Source organism: Aulonocara sp. 'chitande type north' Nkhata Bay, linkage group LG20, assembly GCF_057382095.1.
Source record: "Aulonocara sp. 'chitande type north' Nkhata Bay isolate Kocher_YH1m ecotype deep benthic linkage group LG20, A_spYH_male_GT1.1, whole genome shotgun sequence".
Lineage (NCBI taxonomy): Eukaryota > Metazoa > Chordata > Actinopteri > Cichliformes > Cichlidae > Aulonocara > Aulonocara sp. 'chitande type north' Nkhata Bay.
Genome location: NC_141363.1, coordinates 15,143,154 through 15,165,780, shown reverse-complemented (window position 1 = coordinate 15,165,780; position 22,627 = coordinate 15,143,154). Strand labels below are relative to the sequence as shown.

At 43.5% G+C, this 22,627-nt stretch overlaps 1 protein-coding gene across 4 annotated transcripts in view; it reads right to left on the bottom strand.

The window, feature by feature from the left end:
- tns2a (tensin 2a) overlaps positions 1-11,116 on the bottom strand; it is a 63,585-nt gene extending 52,469 nt beyond the window's left edge. For 3 of the 4 annotated variants that reach the window (XM_086278813.1, XM_086278814.1, XM_086278815.1), the window contains exon 1: positions 10,394-11,116. In XM_086278813.1, coding sequence (XP_086134939.1) covers positions 10,394-10,519 — 126 coding nt within the window. In that variant the 5' untranslated portion in view covers positions 10,520-11,116. Of the gene's footprint in view, positions 1-1,736; positions 1,874-10,393 lie in introns of those variants that run through there. The other variant, XM_086278816.1, reaches the window with a different exon arrangement.
- Positions 11,117-22,627: the final 11,511 nt, after the last annotated feature.

The window sequence follows — 22,627 nt, the reverse complement described above, 5'->3', positions numbered from 1 at the left end:
AGCCTGTGTGACAGATTTTTGTTCACAGCATCCCTGCAAACACACATGCATAGGCTCCGCATTGGCTCATTGCCACGAGACTGAAAGCGGCAAATTATATTCGCCTGAGTGATTTAAGCCTACTCCAGTGTGAATACAAGAAATGAGTTTTTATTAAAATAAAGACGGTATATTCCACTGGATAGAAATCATTGTAAAACAGTCATTTTGTGAGTCATGAATGAAGAAAAACAAGCAAAAGGAAAGTCAGACTGAAGGTCCCAGTTGCATTTCCAGCTGTTGTTCTTGGCCAATTTATGTTGACACAGCTGGGAATACACTGGGAATTCATTTTTAATAAAATCTATGTGCTTTCCTCAAATTCTTTTAACTAGTTCACGTTTAGAAAGTAAACCTTCAAATACTTTAAATACTGATTTCATTTAACTTCAAAACTCAACGGCGCACATGGTTGAACAGGACAGTATAACTCTGCAGCTGTAAAACGACAATCAAAATTGCATGTCCACACTGGGACATGCATTGGTGTATGGAGCGCACATCAAGCAGGGAGCAGACACTGAAAAACACAGGCTGAAGAAAAGTTCAAGCTAGTTTTTTAACCAAAATGACAACAACAACACTTAAACCAATTTTTGTTGTTTGTTTTGTTGTTTTTTTGGAATTGTGTTGTTTCCGGTTTGTCCTGTTTACCCAAGAAAGTTGGGAAAGTATGGGACAGCTTTTCAAATGAAACGAAAATGTACATTGCTTTTAAAAAAGCATCACGTATACTCAAGATCAGGTATTCCCCGGCTATTTATGTGTGCAGACTCTTAGATATTGCTAACCCTTAAGACTTCTACAGTGCTGACGGTGCCATTTCTTTGGAGCTGCTGTAGTAGTACAGTTCCCATTCTCAGAGGTGGACACCGGACCAGCAAGGGTGGCAGTCTTGCCGCAACAATACCAGTTGCACTGTAAGGGACTGTACAGTGTAAGGAAATCACTGCTGTAAGGAAAGACAGCTTTATGTTCTACAGATTGTGGATGGAACTGGAAACTACTGGGCCCTCTGACCAACACCAGTAGGCAACGTGTGAAGTGTCTTGCCCAAGGACACAGCCGGGGCTCGAACTGGCAACCTTCCGATTACAAGACGAACTCCCAACCCTTGAGCCACGGGCCCCGAATAATTCCTGGCTGGCGCTGACGCAGAAGCGGTGGGGCTATGTGGGGGGGACTAAATGCGTCACATGACCCTATTCAAGACCATTTTATGTCCGTTTAATGAAGTGCGACACATCAAGAAACTTCCCTGAGAAAAGCACAAAGTCCCCGAAATCACTGAAACTTCAATGTTGACTCAATAGCTAAAAACATTAGCGAACATGTGACTGTCAGAGAGCACGCGCAGATAGGTATGTCAAAGGTGTATTGAAACTCTTAATGAATCCCACAAACTTATTAGTTACCGACTTTCTAAAAAAAAACACATAAATAAAAATAAAACAGTCTACAGACGAAAGTTAACGTAATTTTACATCTAAGCCAGTCAAATTGTCAAAAGTGCGCAACTGCTCAGCCAACACATGTGCATGAAAACCCAGCATCATACACCCACCCAAAACTCCTCCGCGCACACTTACACTGCAGATACTGACTATTAAATCATCAGGAGATCGATGAGCCAAGACAGACTAGATCAGACCCTCGAAACTTTCTTACCAGGGCTTTAGTAGACCTTCTCCTCTTACCTTGCTCATTTTCCCGCTAATCATATCCGCAGGCTTAAAGGCTGCCCCTCATTCTCAGGAAGGCCATCAATAACATGGCCTGGGACTATGAGATAACTTGTTTTCTTTACTCCGGTCCACCCTCTCCAGAGCTGGAACTGCGGGGTGGAGCTGCAAAGCGGGGGAAAGCGTGTGTGGAGTACTATTACTGGAATTTGTAACCCCCGCTGATTGGTCGGTTTCTGGAGGGGAGCGTAAAGATCCTAACTCCCGATTGGCTGAATTAAGCATATTAATATTTCCATTAGAAGCTCTGGAGTGATTGAGGTGTTTAATCCAGACCGCAAATTACAATTCAAGCTGTTTATTTGATCAAATAGTGCATATTTACTGATTATTAAGGCATTAATACGTTTGATTAATAACAAGCATGTAAACAAGCAGAACATGAATGGAGACAAAAATGAATATCATCTACACACAGTTTACATCAGTACGGTTGTAAATGTGTGCAGTTGAAAGGGTTTAAATCTAATCGAGTATTTCTGACACATACGCGAGTGTTGCAGCAGTATTTTTGCAAGCCTTGGCTCTTTGTATTTTTAGCTCTTCCAGCTTAATAACTGTCACATTTCCTGCACTTTACTTGGACCTAAAGTTGTGGTTGTGCTGTCAACCTTTTCATATCCTGAGGGTTATTTTAGCAATAAATACACAGATCAGCATTTCGCCAGTTTGACCTTTCTTTGCAATGTAAACACGCGGATATGCATTGTGCAAAAACGTTCTTATCAATCTTTTTTTCTTTCTAAAAACAAATCCAACCCAGCCTACTGTTTAAAAGTTTCTTTCTTGACTTGAAATGTGTCTGTGGTCAGCACCCCTGTGCCCCACACTAAACCTCCCTGCGCACCAGTATCGACTCAGCTGCTAAACAGTAACTCGTGTGTTAGTAGCGGCACCTAGTGGCCAAACAAAAGAAATACAGCAGGTGAGCCAGCTTCTTTTCCAGGTATTTTATGAACATAACGTGTTTGCAGCTGAGAAAACGCAGGGTGTCTTTTGTTTCAGTATTTGAGCTTCTTATTCAAGCTTTCTTTCTCTTTGTGTGTTTTCTTTTTGTTGTTTTTGGCTTGTTTTTTGTATTAAACCTCAAAAGGAGACCGAAGTCTGGTTTTGTGTGGTTCTAAATCTATTTAAAACAGGAAAACAACCAACTTTCTGGATTACACCCCATACATGCCCATATATTCTTATATGTGGATTCCTCTGCCCTAAACTGTAATCCATAATATTCTCCTGCCTGAGACTGCAAATCCAAACAGCATCATGTCTGCCCGCTGCCTCAGTCCTGTAGTCGCTTCCATATATGTTAGAATGACATTCAGGTATTAAGGCTGTGCAGTATATCCCTACCAATCAGTGCAGAATCCAACTGTGAGTCATGACAGGTGCTACAACCCCTCCAGTCACCCACCTACCTACACAATCACCAACTAAACAGCACGTGCAGTAGTGCGGCCAATTCTATTAGCTCATATTCCAAGAATTTCATAATAGAAAGTGAGGATTGATTTTTTTTAGTGGGGGTTCTTGCAAAGTTTAAATATTTGATAGATTTTCAGCTCCCTCTCTTTGGAGGGAGGTGAGGAGGGAAAGAGGAGGAGATGGAATAAGAAGTGAAGAACAAAGCAGTGAGGTGAAAAAAGGTAGACTAACAAAATGTCGAGGGATCATGAGAGACAGGAAACTGGTGCTTGGGATTGGAATGAGGGGTCGGGCAAAGTGGGGGGGGAGGGTCATGTTGGGGGAAAAGATGGAGAGGAGAAAAGAGGGGGATGAAACAGAAGAGGTGAATTCTAACATTTCTGGCAAACACTCAAACAAATCAGCAAGCTTTTAATGCAAGGTGCTGCACGCGTTCGTTTGACCTGCAGAAGGACAGAATTTTAGAGGCTTGATCATACTCGGAGGCAAACGAGACAAACGGGGGAGCCCAGGCAAGAGGAAATGAAGGGAGGAGGAGGCTAGAAAATGGGGGCTGTGTGGCAAGACGATGGATTGTGTAAGACAGTGCTAAGCCAAGGCCTGATAAGGTGCAGCTGTTGAAGGAGCTAAAGAGCGAGACACAGAGATCCCGAAGACTCGAAAGAGCACGTGTTTGCATTTATTGCGTTGATGAATTCAATAAAATCCTATCTGTCAGCCAGAGCTGCTTAGACATTTGTGGAACTTACCCGAGAGTCGGGCATCAACATTTTTGTGTGGAAGCTAAGAAAATATTTTGTGCATACTTTGCTGGGAGGTGTTTCTTTAAAGGGTGGTGTTGGGATTTGTTGGGGACTTACTGAGGGAGGAAATGGTTTATGTCTTTCCCATTTTCCCTCCATCAGCTTTCATCTGCATGACCACTATGCACAAACACGCGCGCACACATACACACAAAAAGGCATTCCTCAAAGCCTGCGCAGAGTTTGGGACAGATCATTGTTTGCAAGCCACAGCAATCTAGTCTACGACAGCCACCCCCTGAGCCCGGACTTTACACAGGAACTTACCTTTTTCCTTAAAGGCAGGAGTGTGACAATTCTATTTCTCCTCTATTCTTTTCCAGTCTATTCTGGGTTTGGGGGGTGTCTATATTTAACCCCAACCAGTCATTGTTCCTTCCCCTGTTGGGTGTGTGTTTGTAGTGAATGCCTGTGGCTCACAGCCTCTGTATTGGTCATGGCCAATCTAAACTTTGTTGCTCATGAGAAATTATAGGGAAGCTACACAAATACATATAAAAGTGTTGTTGCAATGCCAGGTTTATATATACAGTACTTCAACAGCCAACAACACACACAAGAATAAAAATAGTGTGATTGCATTTTTTTCTCAGAAGTTGACCCCCCTCCCCCCAGTCTGGCTGAAAAAAACAAATTAAATTACTCACTCTCAACTGCGAGGGTTATATCTGATTGTTTTTACAATCTTCCAAAATAGGCAGTTTCATATTTGCACCATTGCCCCTCTGTAATTGCACAATATGAACTTCATTTGATACACTTCATTTGACCTTGTGGGTTGAGTTGCACCATTTCAAAAAGCTACTTTTTGTTACATGTCAGATGGAGTACTTCTGTCAAGAATCCAAAAGAGGACCCAAATGCATACAGAGAAACTGAATGAAAAAATGGTTTATTTAATAAAAAAGGTGAAACCAAGATACCGCAATAAAATGTGCGCAGGAAACAATAGCTCAAACAGGGAGTCCAACAAAGACACTGGGACTGACAAAATAAACTACAAGAACTGAACATAGGACTGACTGGGAAATCAGTCACAGATGAATAAAACTTGTTCTTAAGAACAATTGTACATCTAGTAATGAAACTATTACTTAACAAGAGCACTCAGAGAGCACGACTCCTTCTGAATCTCCTTCCTTATAACTTCGACCTTGGCCCATCATCCCAAGCTGTTATTGGTATCTACCATCACATAAAATGTGAACATGATATATCTTGAAACCTGTTGATGTCAGACTGCTAACAAATACACAAACAAGCAGAATGGATTACATACTCTGTCCCATCAGGGGGAGAAAAAGCCGTCAACCAAGCTGTTTTAGCTAATTAGCCTACAGGCCAGTCTTCAATCTTCCTTTTATTTCAAATATTGTGAAAGTCTAGTTTTAAAATAGCTAACTGATCATATGCAGGTAAATAATCTAACAGTGGACTGCGCTGCAGTGGTTTGAATCATATCTATTTAATAGACTCCATTTGTTAAATCCAAGGTTAATTGTGGAGTTCCACAGGGTTTAGTGCTAGGAACAATTCTATATACATTAAACATGTTTCCCCTAAGAACTATCATTAGAAGGAATCGCATGAAATTTTAGTGCTATGCAGATGATACTCAGCTTAATCTATCCATGAAGCCAGATGACACAATGGCTTCTTATCATTTACTCCGTTATAAATGCAGAATTAAATTTAAACTCCTTTACCTCACATATAAGGTCTTGAATGATCAGACCTAATCTTAAAGACCTCATAGTACCATATTACCCCAACAGAGCCCTTTGCTCTCAGACTGCTGGCTTACTCGTGGTTCTTAGGATATTTAACTGCAGAATGGAGGCAGACTTCAGCCTTTAGGCCACTTCTTTGTGGAACCAGCACAGTGGTGTGGTGGTTAGGACTGTTGCCTCACAACAAGAAAGTCCTGGGTTTTAATCCAGGGTCTTTTTGTGTGGAGTTTGCATATTCTCCCTATGTCTGTGTGGGTTCTCTCTAGGTACTCTGGTTTCCTCCCACAGTCCAAAGACATGCAGTTAGTGGTTAAGTTAAATGGTGATTCTAAATTAGCTGTAGGTATGAATTGCTGTCTGTCTCTCTGTGTTAGCCTTGTGACAGACTGGCAACCTGTCCAGGCTGCCCCCACCTTTGTGCTATTGCAGCTGGGATAGGCTTCAGAATTCCCAGAATCCTGAATAGGATAAGCGGGAGAAAATGGATGGATCTCACTGAGTGCTTAGTCATGGGGGCGTTGTCTGATTATTGAGGTTTTCTCTCTGTTATTATAGGGTATTTACCTTTTGGCTGTTGGACATGGACATAATGTGTAGACTCTCAGCTTTCATTTGAGGGTATCCACATCTAAATTGGATGAAGGGTTTTGGGGTTTCAGCTCCTTAACATGTTCCACCCTCTTTTTAAGGGGACCAAAGGTAATTGGACATTGGACTCAAAGGCTATTTCATGGGCAGGTGTGGGCAGCTCCTTTGTTATGTCATTATGAATTAAGCAGATAAAAGGCCTGGAGTTGATTTTACGTGTGGTGGTTGCATTTGGAAGATATTGCTGTGAATATACAACATGCGGTAAAAGGAGCTCTCCTTGCAGGTGAAGCGAACCATCCTTAAGCTGCAAAAACAGAAAAAACCCATTCGAGAAACTGCTACAATATCAGGAGTGTTAAAATATACAGTTTGGTACATCCTGAGAAAGCACTGGTGAACTTCAGCAATGGAAAAAGACCTGGACACCCACGGAAGATAACAGTGGGGATGATCGCAGAATCATTTCCATTTTGAAGAGAAACTCTTTCACAACAGCCAGAAGCAGCCAAATGAATTCTGAGGTGTTCAGAGAGATACTGTCTGCTCAAATCCAGCTTAATACACTCAGATTGATTGGGGGGCGTTTCCTAATACAGATAGACAATGACCCAAAGCACACAGCCAATGCAACCAAGGAATTCATTAAAGCAGAGCAGTGGAATATTCATGAATGGCCAAGTCAGTCGCCTGATCTTAACCCAATTGAGCTACATTTCACTTGGTGAACACTAAACAGCAGAGCGTTAAAAAGGAGGAAACAAGGGATCTGGTGATGTCCATGAGTTCAAGAAATAAGGCTGTCATTGCAAATAAAGGGTTTTCAACCAAGTGTTAGAAATGAAGATTTTATTTTCAGTTATTTAATTTGTCCAATTACTTTTGAGCCCCTGAAATGAAAGGATTGTGTTAATGCAATTGTTTTGTTCAACCCACTGAATTAAAGCTGAAAGTCTGCAACTCAACTCTATCGGAGTTGTTTCAATTAACATTGATTGTGGTAATGTACAGAACAGCAATTTGAAAAAAAAAAGTGTCTGTCCAAATATTTATGGACCTAACTGTAAATAACACCGAATTATATGAAAAATCATTCCTACATTCTGAAGGTTGTGTCATTTATGTCATATAAGTGGAACCTGAACAACATGTTCCTCAGCTTTGTTTTGACCTAATATGAAATTGTTGTGTTTAGGAAGGTAAATACTGCACCGGGGAAGACAGGACCCTGTGAACACGGATACGTCACTGTCATTACAGTTACTTCCTGAGTATTTGTGTCTGCTTGGTTTCACTCAGAACCTAAAATGATATTTGGCTACATCAGTGGGAAACTTGGCCTGCTGGTGTAGCTAGGGGAAAAGTCAGAGGACCACCAAGTCATTAGGAATCACTCTCCAGGAACCATGAACATTGACAACAGAATTCCCTTGAATCCCTGCAAAAGGTACTGAAATGAAGGGTAGGAATCATAGACTAACTAAAGAAACAATACTGATGATATTGTCCTCAATAAAAGAGGTTTCACAATAAAGCAACTTTATGTTGTATCACATTAACTGAAGAATTAAAAAATACTACTAAATTGCCAGTATATGTAAAATATATGTGATAACGATGCCTGTGCATTAGCTATTGTATTGCAAGAGGAAGTAACATGATATGTCATCTAAATGCACTGTTCAACACCAAACTGAAATATTTCACTGTGGACCAAAGTAGCTGACAGACTGTTGGTTTGTAGTCATGCTGCTAACGTGGCTCAAAGAAACCCTGCTTTTCCCCTTCTTTGTCAAAGGAAGCTGACACAGAGTACATGTCATATTAGATTTAACTCCCAACTGATTTCATTAATGACTCTCAGACTCTGTCCCTTGGCTGTGCCTGTGGGTAAATTAAACACATCTTTATCAAGACACCTGCCAAGATAATAAGACATTTAACTTTCAGCACCAGTATGCTCTAGCATGCAATCACAACACACTATGAGACAACTCAGAAAGGTAATTTTATTATATGGAAATCATGCTGCTCAGGATCATCACACAACAACAGTGCTTGCTGCTTTGCTTTTTTTCTAAAGAGAACCACATGTACTGCTGACTCTCGCTGCCAGGAGTTGTTTAGTTCAACAAATCATCTTTAGAATGTTGTTTATTGACGCTGAGCTACTCTCAAGATCTGCAACTGTCCAATAATCGCTGGACGAGGAGGTCAATTTGGCTCTGTCGAGTATTTTTGGAGCATTCTGAGCACAAGTGAATGAGAATCTGAGAACTACATGTGGACCATAATATTTTTTGTTGCTAAGTGTTTCCAGTAAGTACTTGGCATGGGTTTGCTTAGGAATGTATATGCGTGATTCTTGCCAGAGTATAAAGGCATTAAAACCTCATTTATATTCGTCAGGCTCTCACACATAGTTGCATCTGGACTGCAGTACCCGTCACATGGATGCTAGTTCAAATCTGAAAGTCCCCAAGAAGTGAAAAACAAGTTTATATATATAAAAAAAAAATAGACCATAAAAATAGATAAGGCAACTACATCCTCCTACTCCTTGGATAATTGGGATCTAGCTTGTTCCCACACCCATGCAGTGGGGTCAGTCACAGCAGGATGACGTAATCCAGAGGGCTCCACATTCCCACACTGCTCAGCATGTGATATGGAGCCACTGGGACCAAAAGCTTGTACACACATGCACAGATGCAAAACAAAAGGGGATGGATGCATGCAACCCAGCAGACTTGGGCACTGTAAACAAGTGTTTGAATCTGCACGAGCCCCAGCATGATATGAACTAGTGATCAGAGATCAAGCTTCTCTGTGGCCCTTTAAGATCCCCCCCCCTACAGCCAGCTAGCCTGCCTCTGTTTACATGATGGTAACTCCCAAGCAGTGGAGGCTATCACAAAAGTGCTATTGTAGCTGCACAGCTTGAAGATGCCAGTGTCATCCTCATCATCTTTTAAGACAAGTCACACACACACACACACACACACACACACACACACACACACACACACACACACACACACACACACACACACACACACACACATACAGAGCCTCCTTGTAGGGAACCAATATAAACAGCCACTTTTCCTATCTTTGGATCAGCACGTGTCTGTGACTCAATCAACAAACATTTCACTGTGGTGCAACACTAACGTTGCAGTTCACATTGACCTTTGACCCCTCTGCTTGCCAGTGGGTTTTAAAAGTATAACAAGTGAAGAGCCCTTGTGCTGTTCTGAGAGGGAACTGCAGTAGGATGCTAAAATTATTAAATCGGCATACTAATAATAATAATGATGATTTTATGCTGTTTTGTTGTTTCTGTGATCAGAAAAACATGTTATGTGTGTGTAAAAAAGGTAAAGAGGCCATGGTTCTATGTGTCTGCACTAAAGCTACATGCTAACTGGTGCATGGTGAAATGACAGTATGCTGATGTTTAGCAGGTGTAATGTGAACCTGTCACTATAGGCAGTTTAATATTTTCTCATTAGCACAAGTTCAGCATATAGCTGAGGTAGGCTGCTATATTATTAGCTACAGTAGGCAGGTTTTTGCTCATGAATGCCCTCCTATTGAAAAGTAAGGGGCTAATCAAAATGATTACAGAACCTGTTTAGTATGATCCTAATATTAGTGACAGAAGAAAGGGCCTGTCGTTTTTCAGGGATGTTAGGATTCATCCTTAAAAGAATAAGATAAATATTTAACATTTGATATATTTTAGTCTGGGTCAAAATGGAAACCGTGATTTAGCAACATTTGTTGGGATACTTTAGTGGATAAGTAGAAACCTAACCTAATTTTAAGTTAGAAATGTAATGGACGTTAAGATTCATCCTCAGATGGCCATGGATATTTGTATCAAATAAATATTGAAGTAATAAGACATTTTAGTCTAGACCATGGTGGGAATAAGAAACAGACTAGAACCAAGCTACCGTAGTCAGAAATCTCTGCATTGTGACACCTGACGTCTTGTATATGATCTAGGAAGGGCATGCTCACAGAGATTTATGTACAGTTTCATGAACATCACCACACTGACCTTTGTAAGTCTCATCCTGCCACTCTCACTCCTCTCCAGGCTCCTTTTCAGAGATGAGTTTCTGACCACTGGCACCGGTTGCACCTCTTCCTCCCCGCACCAGTCTGAACTCAGGACGCAACCCATATAGGTGGACAGGGACCTGGACTTGGGGTTGTTTTTCACCTCCTCTCACTCTCTCTTCCTTCTGTCCTTCCTCCACCTCCTCCACTTTCTCTCCGTGTCCTCGTCCCCTCGTCCTCTAAACAGGCTCCAGGCTCCCTGGGTTCCTGGGCAGCTGTTTTTGTCAGCTGGAGAGGAGGAGACGGAGGCCCTTCCCCTTTTCCTGGCTCTTGATCAGCCCTGCTCCGGGGACAGAGGGAAGGATACACTCTGCCCCTCTCTGCTCACTTTAAAAACACCTCTCTCTCCAACTCTGTCCTGCTGCTTGTGGACTCCCCATTTTTCCTGCCTCCGCCCCCTCTCACTGCTCCTCTTTGTTTCCCACACGCAGTTGCAACCACTCAACTTTCTTGAGCACACCTAGGCCTCCAATTTTTCACCCTATTTCTTTGTGCCACTCAATCACACTCTTCACATCCCTCTGCTCTGTGCTCTCACTCTTGATCACTGTTCAGATATGAAGACTCAATGTTTCATCTTCCCATCTTGTGAAGCTCCTCTGTTTTTTCCTTATGCCTCTTCTTTCCTCTTGTTTTTTCCCTCTTGTTGTTTTGCAGTCCTCCCATCCCAAGAACACGTCTCTCCCTTCCTTCTTACTCCCATTCCTCCTTCTTCTACCTCTTCTGCCAGTGTTGCCTCACTCTTACATATACAATTACCTCTCTGTTCTTACCCCCACCCATCTCTCCTTCTTAGCTCCCCTCTGTTTCCTGCTCCCAGATACAGACAGACTCTCCTTAGCCTGTGCAGCACATTGTTGGTATTGTCCAGAAAACAAGTAAGAAAAACCCTCTCAACAGTGAGGGCAGCTGTCAGGATGCTGCTGTGCAATGTAGTGATTCAGAGTGCTCTTAGCTTTTGTTAGACTGAGCCTTTCCTTGTTTATGATGCAGGACCCTGTCTGTTGAAACTGTGAGGCAACATTGCTTTTCCCACATAATGCAAACCAACTAAATGAAGGGATGTCAGATATATTATGCCATCATCTTACTCATATTACTAGAAAAATCTTTGCATCTTTGCCTGTTTTTCTTCACCTACCTTAACAACCATGCTGAGCTTGACATCACTGAGATCGTTGCTGTCTGTGGTTTCCCCCTACAGTGACTACCTGCTCCCCTCTGTATAGGGGGAAGGGGACCAATACACACACACACGTTTTCTACTTTTGTGAGAACATTTATTGACATGAGTATATTCTCACGGCTAAGGCCTTACCTTTACCCTACCCTGAGCCTTAATTATAACTTTACAAGCACGTTTGCACTCTCCAACACGCCTTCAAAGTGTGAAAAATGTGACCTGGCCAGAAGGTTTGAACTTTATAGTATTTAGCCAATCAGATTGTCTAAACTTAAAACTGCCTCTCACAAAAGCAGGTGGATGTGCTTTTTACTAAATTATATTTATCTTGGCTTTTGTGTCCTGTAGTCTCCCAAGAAAGCTGCGGCTCACAATCTTCTTTTGCACGTATACACACACACACACACACACACACACACACACACGCACGCACGCACACACGCACACACACACACACACACACACACACACACACACACACACACACACATGCATTCAGTGTATCCGTGTGGCGTCCTTTCCTGAAAACAGTGACTTAATGATTCCCTGTAGGTGATGAGTTTAACGAACATCTTATAACTGTAGTAACAAAAACAGTCATGTGTTGCACTCTCCCCATTTACTGCATAAGTTATGGATAAAGAAGAAAACTCCAAGCACAATGTGCTCCTGTGCCTTTTTAATGTGGCTGGTGTGTGAAAGATCTTAGGATTCCTCGTGTTTCTTTTTTCCTCGCAGTCTCTTTGCTGTTGTTTATTTCTTCTCCCTTTTTGGCTGCTGCGCAAGGCTTGGAAGAGTGAGACAGTGCCCCTTAAAAGGCAAATTCTTGATGCTTCTCCAAAAGCCCCTTCGCTCCTCCCAATTTTGTAATGACTCTTTTACACCCCCTCCTCCCACCCCCCATTCCTCTCATTTTGTTTTCTTCTTTCTTTCATTGTCTCCCTTGCCTCTCTCTTCACACTAAAACTACTAGTGAGCCTTTTTTTTTTTAGTTGGAGGTACTTTGGCTGAGAAACCTACCAGGTGTCCTTCTTTTCCTCCCTTCCTGTACCCTACGATTGATCCATCCCTCCCCCAAGCCTTGTGCATTAGTCCCCCTTCCAGTTGACCCCAACCCTTTCTTACTCTATCCCCTCCTCTTTATGTATGTCTTTCAAGGCAATGTTTCAGACATGAGCTCAGGCTGTAGACAGTGTTTACAACAAGCCCCCTCCTGGTTTTACATGCCGTGAAATTAACTCCTTCTAATCAAGTGAGGTCCGGCTAGTTTTGCATCTGGAAAATATGGGGAAGGACACAGTAGTTTTCAGAGTGAGCCATTATTTACGGCTAATTTAAAAGCCCCCACACCCCCACCACAAAAATAATCATCTGATTACAGAAAATATGGTACTAAAAGAAGCCGAAAGCCCGGGCTTTCTGGCAAAAACATGGCCGCCATCCACTGCAGAATACTTGGCACTTGTAAGTGTACTTGGCGGGAATCACTCTCAGTCTGGATCAGTGATTAAGATAAATGACAGATTTCTGGATGGAGGTTTGTTAAGGAGGGGACAGACAGAGTGATAGGATGACTGAGCTCGCTACTATCTTCAAGAAGAGTCGAGAAACAACAACAACAACAATCTTTATTTATAGAGCACATTAAAAGCCAGGGGCATGCCAAAGTGCTTTACATAAAACAATAAAACAATAAAATGATTTACACTAAAACATCGGAGTCATATAAGTGTGGGATTATGTTCACAGGTAAAAACCACTAATAGGAATAATCTATAGCACACAGCTATAGCAAAGTAGAACTGTACCATCATACACAGTGATAGAGAACATAGACAACGCAACAATAAAATAATAAAAATAATTAGCACTATAACGTCAGAGTCATATAAGTGTGAGATTATGTTCACAGGTAAAGACCACTAATAAGAATAAACTATAGCACACAGCTATAGCAGAGTAAAGCTGTACCATCAAACACAGTGATAGAAAACATTGACAGCGCAGGACAACGCAAAACAACCAGACACATTAATAGAATAACTCACTAGAAGCGAGGCGAGAATTTAACTAGTAGAAAAAGCAAGTTCAAACAAATATGTTTTAAGCCGTGATTTAAAAGATTGAATAGAATCAGACGCCCGGATGCCAATCGGGAGATTGTTCCACAGCTCAGGTGCAGCTAGAGCAAACGCTCGATCACCTCTAGACTTCAAGCGAGATCTGGGCTGAACCAACAATGACTGTGAGGAAGATCTTAAGGCCCTCGTAGGAAGATATGAATTTAAGAGTTCCTTAAGATAACTTGGCCCTGTGTTATTAGTAATTTTAAAAGTAAACAACAGAATTTTAAATTGAATACGAAATTTCACAGGCAACCAGTGCAAATCAGCAAGGACGGGAGTGATGTGAGCAAACTTCTTAGTTTTAGTTAGAATGCGTGCAGCGGCATTCTGGACTGTCTGTAATCTATGTAAAAGGGTAGAGTGGAGACCATAATAAAGTGAATTACAGTAATCTAGTCTTGACGTTACAAAGGCATGGATAAGCTTTTCCAGGTCATTGTGCGGGATGTAGTGTTTGGCCTTGGAAATAAGGCGAAGTTGGTAGAAACTAGATCTGACGACAGCAGATACTTGTTTATCAAGTTTAAATGAGCTGTCGAGTAGCACACCCAAATTCCTAACAGTGTCAGGGAAAGAACTAGTGAGAAAACCAAAAGCATCATGAAGTTTGGCACGAAGAGCGTCACTGCCAAAGATCATAATTTCAGTTTTCTTATCGTTAAGGATAAGAAAATTTGCCAGAAGCCATTGCTTGACCTCACACATGCACTCTCGAAAGTTACTCACGGACATAGCTAGATCATCATTCAGCTCAAAATAGATCTGGATGTCATCGGCATAATAGTGAAAGGCAATGTGGTATTTCTCAAAAATGACACTTAAAGGAAGCATATACAGTTAGAACAGGGTAGGGCCTAACACAGATCCCTGGGGGACACCACAGCAAACAGGTACAGCGGAGGAGGAGGAGGTGGCCAAGTGAACCGAAGAGAGCCGATCGGAGAGGTAAGATTTAAACCAATCCAAGGCAGCACCCTTGATGCCTACAGTGTGCTCTAGTCTCGCCAATAGTATGTTATGGTCAACCATGTCAAATGCCGATGAAAGATCCAATAGCACTAGGACAGAGGGGCGTCCATTGTCAGCCATTAGTAAAAGGTCATTAAAAACTCGGAGCAGTGCTGATTCAGTGCTGTGGTGTTGTTTAAAGGCTGATTGATATTTATCATTAATGTTATTCTCATCTAGGTAGGTCTGAAGTTGAAGCAGAACCACCTTCTCAAGAATTTTAGCCACGAAGGGAAGTTTGGAAATCGGCCTATAATTGGCATAATCATTTTGATCGAGATTACTTTTTTTAAGAACAGGTTGGATTATAGCATGTTTAAGAGCTGATGGTACATAGCCGGACAGCAAGGAGGAGTTCAATATGGACAATAGACAAGGTCCAATTGCACTAAAACAATCCTTGACTATACGGGATGGAAGAGCATCATGTACAAGATTAGTATTGTTCAGTTTCTCAATTAGATGCTTCAGAGTAGAGAGAGAAACAGGTTCAAATTGACAAAAAGTAGTAGAACAATCAGGGGTGGGCATACGGTCGGTCACCAAAGGAAGGGTAGATTTAAGAGATGCGACTTTATCCAAAAAATAACTTGAAAATTTTTCACAAAGGCCCGGCAAAGCACGGCAGAGGCATAGAGGGGCAGGGGTTGACCACAGAGTTGAAAATTTTGAATAAAATTCGAGGGTTGTTTCCATTGGTGGTGATAATTTTAGATAGGAAAGCTGCTTTAGCCGCTCTGGCAGCTGATTGAAACTTCGAGCGGCTAATGCATAAAATGTCATATGATGACTGGAGATTATCTTTCCTCCACCTCCTCTCATCCCGTCGACACATACGTCGTAAGGCGCGAACAGAATCATTTAACCAACATTGTGAGTAGGTTCTGGGGCGTTTCATTTTGATCGGTGCTACAATGTCAAGGATAGAGGAACATGTAGTTAATAGAGTATTGGCGAAATTCTCAAGCGTATGTGGGGTAAGACAATCTGACGTAGTAAATGAAAAGTTCACAAAAGAATTAGAAAATTTCAACAGACTATCAGCATTCACAGTACGCGTAGGGCAAAGAGGAGCCTCAAAGCGTGATCCGGTGTTGCCAAGGTCAAGATCGAAAATAACCGGAGAATGGTCGGAAAGTCCAGTGTTTCTAATTTCCTTAATACATATATCCACATCGTATGAAAAAACCAAATCAAGGGTGTGGCCCTTAACATGGGTAGGCTCATTCACCCACTGGGTAAGATTAAAAGAAGCAGTTAGTGCTAGAAAATCGTTAGCCAATTGGTCATCCATACAACAGACATGAATGTTAAAATCACCAGAAATAATAACAGAACCATATTTAAAAAGAATGGATCCCAAGAAGTCAGCAAATTCAGAAAGGCATGATCAACCGACTCCACAGAGAGGCAGCAGGAAAAAGAAGGGATTGTAATGTGAGGAAACAAAAGCTGAAGTAACAAAGGAGTACAGAAATAGCCACAGTTGTGATGATGTCACGTATTATACTACCCGAAGGCTTCATAGACATCACGGTGTTTACTGAAACGTTAAAGTTGATGACATTCGTCATCTCCAGTAGTTTGTTTTTCTGGAAGTTGTGAAATAGAAGTGTGTGCACACGATCATTCTCTTGTGCTAAATGATTCTCTCTCGCCCTCTCCCTGGCCTCTTCAAGAATCTGTTTTTGTGGGTCAGTCTTGGACTGTTCCACAGCTACACTGTGTGTGTATGATAAATGTACACAGCAATAACATGTTAGTCAGGCCACAGGCTAACCAAGGACATCTGTGCCAAGGGTGTGTGCACTGGTTAAGCTTTGAGATCCCATCCAGACATCCACACCACACCACTGAAATCAAAGGAAGACTATTGCAATGTCACTTACAGGCACTTGGGCCCAATTCAGATCACCTCCACTTTGTGTTTGGACAAAGTGTAGTCCATATTTGTAGTTTTTTTTTTTTTTGGTCCACAACCGGACTTGACTGGTTTCCTCAGGGTATTTCTGCCTCAGCTCAGCCGCAAGTCCATCTTACATGGGAAAATCTCAGGTGTGTTATAGCAGTACGGCCACATCTAACCTGTTACCCAGGTTAAGCCAAGCTCATGACTTCTGGGCCACATCTGGCCCACAAAGCACTTGCCAGTAACTGGCATGCAAGTCCCAGAAGCAGCCCAGATAAAACCTGAATTCATCTGGGCTGCAAAGTGAATGTTTTGGGTCTTTTCCTAGCACTGATACACTTTTTAATAGGTTTGTTTATCAATTTATTTGTTTTTTTTTTACAACCACTTGGCAAAAGTGTTTATTAGATAACTCTGGCCCAATATCACTGGCTAACCAAAATTGCAGGGTAGCATCCTTTTAGTTTTCACATCAGCATCAAAACCCATTACAAGTCCAAAGCCAGCAATAAAACTACCCTTTGAACATCTGCTGTGTGTGTTATGGTCAATCAATAAATTATCTGTAGCTGTGAACAGTTTCTCTCTGACCGATCCAAGTTTATAGTAAAGAGCTCTGTGTAACCTGATTGAATATTGGTTAAGGAAAGAGGTGTAGCGATAGATTAGCCCTGTATAAATTCCAGTCCCTTTGCTGTTACAAAGAAATGTTAATGTCCACTGCCAAAACTAACCTACACCCCCTTAAAAAGAGTTTCTCCTTATTCTTCTTATTTGCTGAAAACACAGCGCCCTGCTGTTTTAGAACAATTACTGAGCATTAAAAGATTATGCACTTGCAGAAAAATGAAAAATGGCTCCCATCTTTTATAAGAACCATTAGTAGGCAGGTGAGAAGTATTAAGAGATGTAGGGAATTGTTTGTTTTAGCTTTTTCTTGGATTTGCTGACAATATGAAAACTGTACAGTGCTGCCAGTCTTATCCTTTAAATCACACTTAATTCTCACCAAATGTTTTTGGTAAAACTAAAGAGGGTTTAAATAGGTTTAGGACAAAAAGTTAGACAATCAGCACAAGACAGAATAATGGGTTCAAGCTAGGCAGGATGAACGTTTCACACCTTGGCTGCCCTCTGTGGCATTGTGCCAACTTAACACCACAGGCTCATGAACAGGAACGAAATGAAAAAGAAGCCTACAGAAAGCCTACAGAGCCTACGTACAGAGAAACTGTGCAAAACTGAAAACTTTAGCTTAGGCGAGCTTTGCATTTTAACGTTTGCTCATGTTGCAAGGTCAGAAAGATTTGCCTTGATCTCTGTAATTGACGTCAAATTTTACAATGAGCGCACAACAAATACAAAAGCCGGAAAGAGAGTGTCTGAGTTTGAAAGACGCCTAGCTTAGTCATCATGGAAAAGATGGAGAGGAAACAAAAAGGAAAGCCAGGATGGACAAGTGACATGTTCATAGTTTGTGGCTGGTCCTGCAGACAGAAAATCATTCCAGTGCTGCATTCTCTTGTCTGGGCAGCATAAATCATTGGGCTTAAAGACAACAGGAGCGCCTCTAAAAACTGGCCTCTTGTATAAACATTAAATGCTTCAAACTGCAGCTCTCAGGAGGGTCACTGGCTAAAAAATGTGTATATATATATATATATATATATATATATATATATATATATATATATATATATATATATATATATATATATATATATGTATAACACCCAGCATGCCCCTGCGGGCGGTTTATCCTTCAAGCTTGGGTCCTCTACCAGAGGCCTGGGAGCTTGAGGGTCCTGCGCAGTATCTTAGCTGTTCCCAGGACTGCGCTCTTCTGGACAGAGATCTCCGATGTTATTCCCGGGATCTGCTGGAGCCACTCGCCTAGCTTGGGAGTCACCGCACCTAGTGCTCCGATTACCACGGGGACCACCGTCACCTTCACCCTCCACATCCTCTCGAGCTCTTCTCTGAGCCCTTGGTATTTCTCCAGCTTCTCGTGTTCCTTCTTCCTGATATTGCTGTCATTCGGAACCGCTACATCGATCACTACGGCCGTCTTCTTCTGTTTGTCTACCACCACTATGTCCGGTTGGTTAGCCACCACCATTTTGTCCATCTGTATCTGGAAGTCCCACAGGATCTTAGCTCGGTCATTCTCCACCACCCTTGGGGGCATCTCCCATTTTGACCTCGGGACTTCCAGGTTGTACTCGGCACAGATGTTCCTGTACACTATGACGGCCACTTGGTTATGGCGTTCCATGTATGCCTTGCCTGCTAGCATCTTGCACCCTGCTGTTATGTGCTGGATTGTCTCTGGGGCATCTTTACACAGCCTGCACCTGGGGTCTTGCCTGGTGTGATAGACCCCAGCCTCTATGGATCTTGTGCTCAGAGCTTGTTCTTGTGCTGCCATGATTAGTGCCTCTGTGCTGTCTTTCAGTCCAGCTTTGTCCAGCCACTGGTAGGATTTCTGGATATCAGCCACCTCCTCTATCTGCCGGTGGTACATACCGTGCAGGGGCCTGTCCTTCCATGATGGTTCCTCGTCTCCCTCCTCTTTCTTGGGTTTCTGCTGCCTGAGGTATTCACTGAGCACTCGGTCAGTTGGGGCCATCTTCCCAATGTATTCTTGGATGTTCCTTGTCTCATCCTGGACTGTGGTGCTGACACTCACCAGTCCCCGGCCCCCTTCCTTCCGCTTAGCGTACAGCCTCAGGGTGCTGGACTTGGGGTGAAACCCTCCATGCATGGTAAGGAGCTTTCTTGTCTTTATGTCAGTGGCTTCTATCTCCTCCTTTGGCCAGCCTATTACCCCAGCAGGGTACCTGATCACGGGCAGGGCGTACGTGCTGATGGCCCGGATCTTGTTCTTACCATTCAGCTGACTCCTCAGGACTTGCCTGACCCTCTGCAGGTACTTGGCGGTTGCAGCTTTTCTAGCGGCCTCTTCATGGTTCCCATTCGCCTGCGGGATCCCCAAGTACTTGTAACTGTCCTCTATGTCTGCAATGTTGCCTTCTGGTAGTTCAATCCCCTCAGTTCTGACTACCTTCCCTCTCTTTGATACCATCCGACTACACTTCTCCAGTCCGAACGACATTCCAATGTCATTGCTGTATAGCCTGGTAGTGTGGATCAGTGAATCGATGTCTCGTTCACTCTTGGCATACAGCTTGATGTCATCCATGTACAGGAGGTGGCTGACAACTGCTCCGTTCCGTAGTCGGTATCCGTAGCCAGCCTTGTTAATGATCTCACTGAGGGGGTTCAGGCCTATGCAGAACAGCAGTGGGGACAGAGCATCTCCTTGGTAGATCCCGCACTTGATGGTGACTTGTGCTATGGGCTTGGAGTTGGCCTCTAGTGTTGTACGCCACATCCCCATTGAGTTCCTGATGAAGGCTCTTAGGGTCCCATTGATCTTGTACAATTCTAGGCATTCCAGTATCCAGCTGTGGGGCAATGAGTCATAGGCCTTCTTGTAATCAATCCAGGCAGTGCACAGGTTGGTCAGTCTGGTCTTGCAGTCTCGGCTGATTGTTCTGTCTACCAGTAGCTGGTATATATATATATATATATATATATACCCAACATCCACAATGACGGCGAAACAACTAGTAGCTCAGTGTTCCAACATTCGAAAGAAGGGACTGCTCTCACAGCTAGAGATTGACGAGGTACAACACAAATGCTACGGCAAGGAGGAGTCAGGACGCCAGGTCAGGGGGGAGATATCATCACCCCCACCCGAGATTGGGTACATGAAGGACCGTTGAGTGCGAGAGGAACTGACCTGAAAAATAGGATCATGGCCAAGCTTGAAACCTGGATCCCCCGTAGCCGGTTACCAAGATTACGTGAAGTACCCACAGAAGGTCTGCTAGATGATGTTAATGCAGCACTACGGACAATACCTACAACCACGATTACCGACACTAACAAGCTGATCTACAATACGGCAGCAGTGATCAGTGAGATGCTTGGCTACAAGTTGAACAGCCACAAGGGGCAGTACCCTCCATGGAGAAGGAGGCTAGAGGACAAGATCAAAGTAGCACGGAGGGAGGTTAGCCAACTAACGGAGTTGCAGAAAGGTGCGACAAAGAAGGTGCATAAGAAATACAGCAAGCTGTCCATACCTGAGGCCTTGGAAACTGCCAAGCAAAGACTCACAGCCTTGGCCAGCCGCTTGAGGAGGTACACCAGAGAGATAGAAGGCAGGAGAATAAACCAGCTGTTCTCCACAGAACCAGCAAAGGTGTACTCTCAGTGGCAAGGGAACAATAAGAGAACAGCACCACCAAGGCTGGAGACGGAGCAATACTGGAAGGGCATATGGGAGAAGGACGCAACCCATAACGGCAATGCTCAGTGGCTAGTGGATCTGAGGACAGACCACAGCGACCTCCCTGAACAGGGTCCAGTAACCATCCCAGTGGCAGATATCCAAGAAAGGGTCTCCAGTATGAAGAGTTGGACAGCACCAGGGCCCGACATGGTTCACGCCTACTGGCTAAAGAAGCTGACTGCACTCCACGAGCGCCTGGCAGCACAAATGAACCAGCTGCTAGTTAACGAGAGACACCCGGAATGGCTAACCGAAGGTCGGACGGTCCTGATCCCCAAGGACCACAAGAAGGGACCGGTCCCCTCCAACTACCGACCAATAACCTGCCTCAGTACTACATGGAAGCTCCTGTCAGGCATCATATCGGCTAAGATGAACAGGCACATGGGTCAATACATGAGCAGGACACAGAAAGGAATTGGCAAGAATACCAGAGGCGCAAAACACCAGCTACTGGTAGACAGAACAATCAGCCGAGACTGCAAGACCAGACTGACCAACCTGTGCACTGCCTGGATTGATTACAAGAAGGCCTATGACTCAGTGCCCCACAGCTGGATACTGGAATGCCTAGAATTGTACAAGATCAATGGGACCCTAAGAGCCTTCATCAGGAACTCAATGGGGATGTGGCGTACAACACAAGAGGAGGCGGTCCCCCTGGCGTAACCAACTCCAAGCCCATAGCACAAGTCACCATCAAGTGCGGGATCTACCAAGGAGATGCTCTGTCCCCACTGCTGTTCTGCATAGGCCTGAACCCCCTCAGTGAGATCATTAACAAGGCTGGCTACGGATACCGACTACGGAACGGAGCAGTTGTCAGCCACCTCCTGTACATGGATGACATCAAGCTGTATGCCAAGAGTGAACGAGACATCGATTCACTGATCCACACTACCAGGCTATACAGCAATGACATTGGAATGTCGTTCGGACTGGAGAAGTGTAGTCGGATGGTATCAAAGAGAGGGAAGGTAGTCAGAACTGAGGGGATTGAACTACCAGAAGGCAACATTGCAGACATAGAGGACAGTTACAAGTACTTGGGGATCCCGCAGGCGAATGGGAACCATGAAGAGGCCGCTAGAAAAGCTGCAACCGCCAAGTACCTGCAGAGGGTCAGGCAAGTCCTGAGGAGTCAGCTGAATGGTAAGAACAAGATCCGGGCCATCAGCACGTACGCCCTGCCCGTGATCAGGTACCCTGCTGGGGTAATAGGCTGGCCAAAGGAGGAGATAGAAGCCACTGACATAAAGACAAGAAAGCTCCTTACCATGCATGGAGGGTTTCACCCCAAGTCCAGCACCCTGAGGCTGTACGCTAAGCGGAAGGAAGGGGGCCGGGGACTGGTGAGTGTCAGCACCACAGTCCAGGATGAGACAAGGAACATCCAAGAATACATTGGGAAGATGGCCCCAACTGACCGAGTGCTCAGTGAATACCTCAGGCAGCAGAAACCCAAGAAAGAGGAGGGAGACGAGGAACCATCATGGAAGGACAGGCCCCTGCACGGTATGTACCACCGGCAGATAGAGGAGGTGGCTGATATCCAGAAATCCTACCAGTGGCTGGACAAAGCT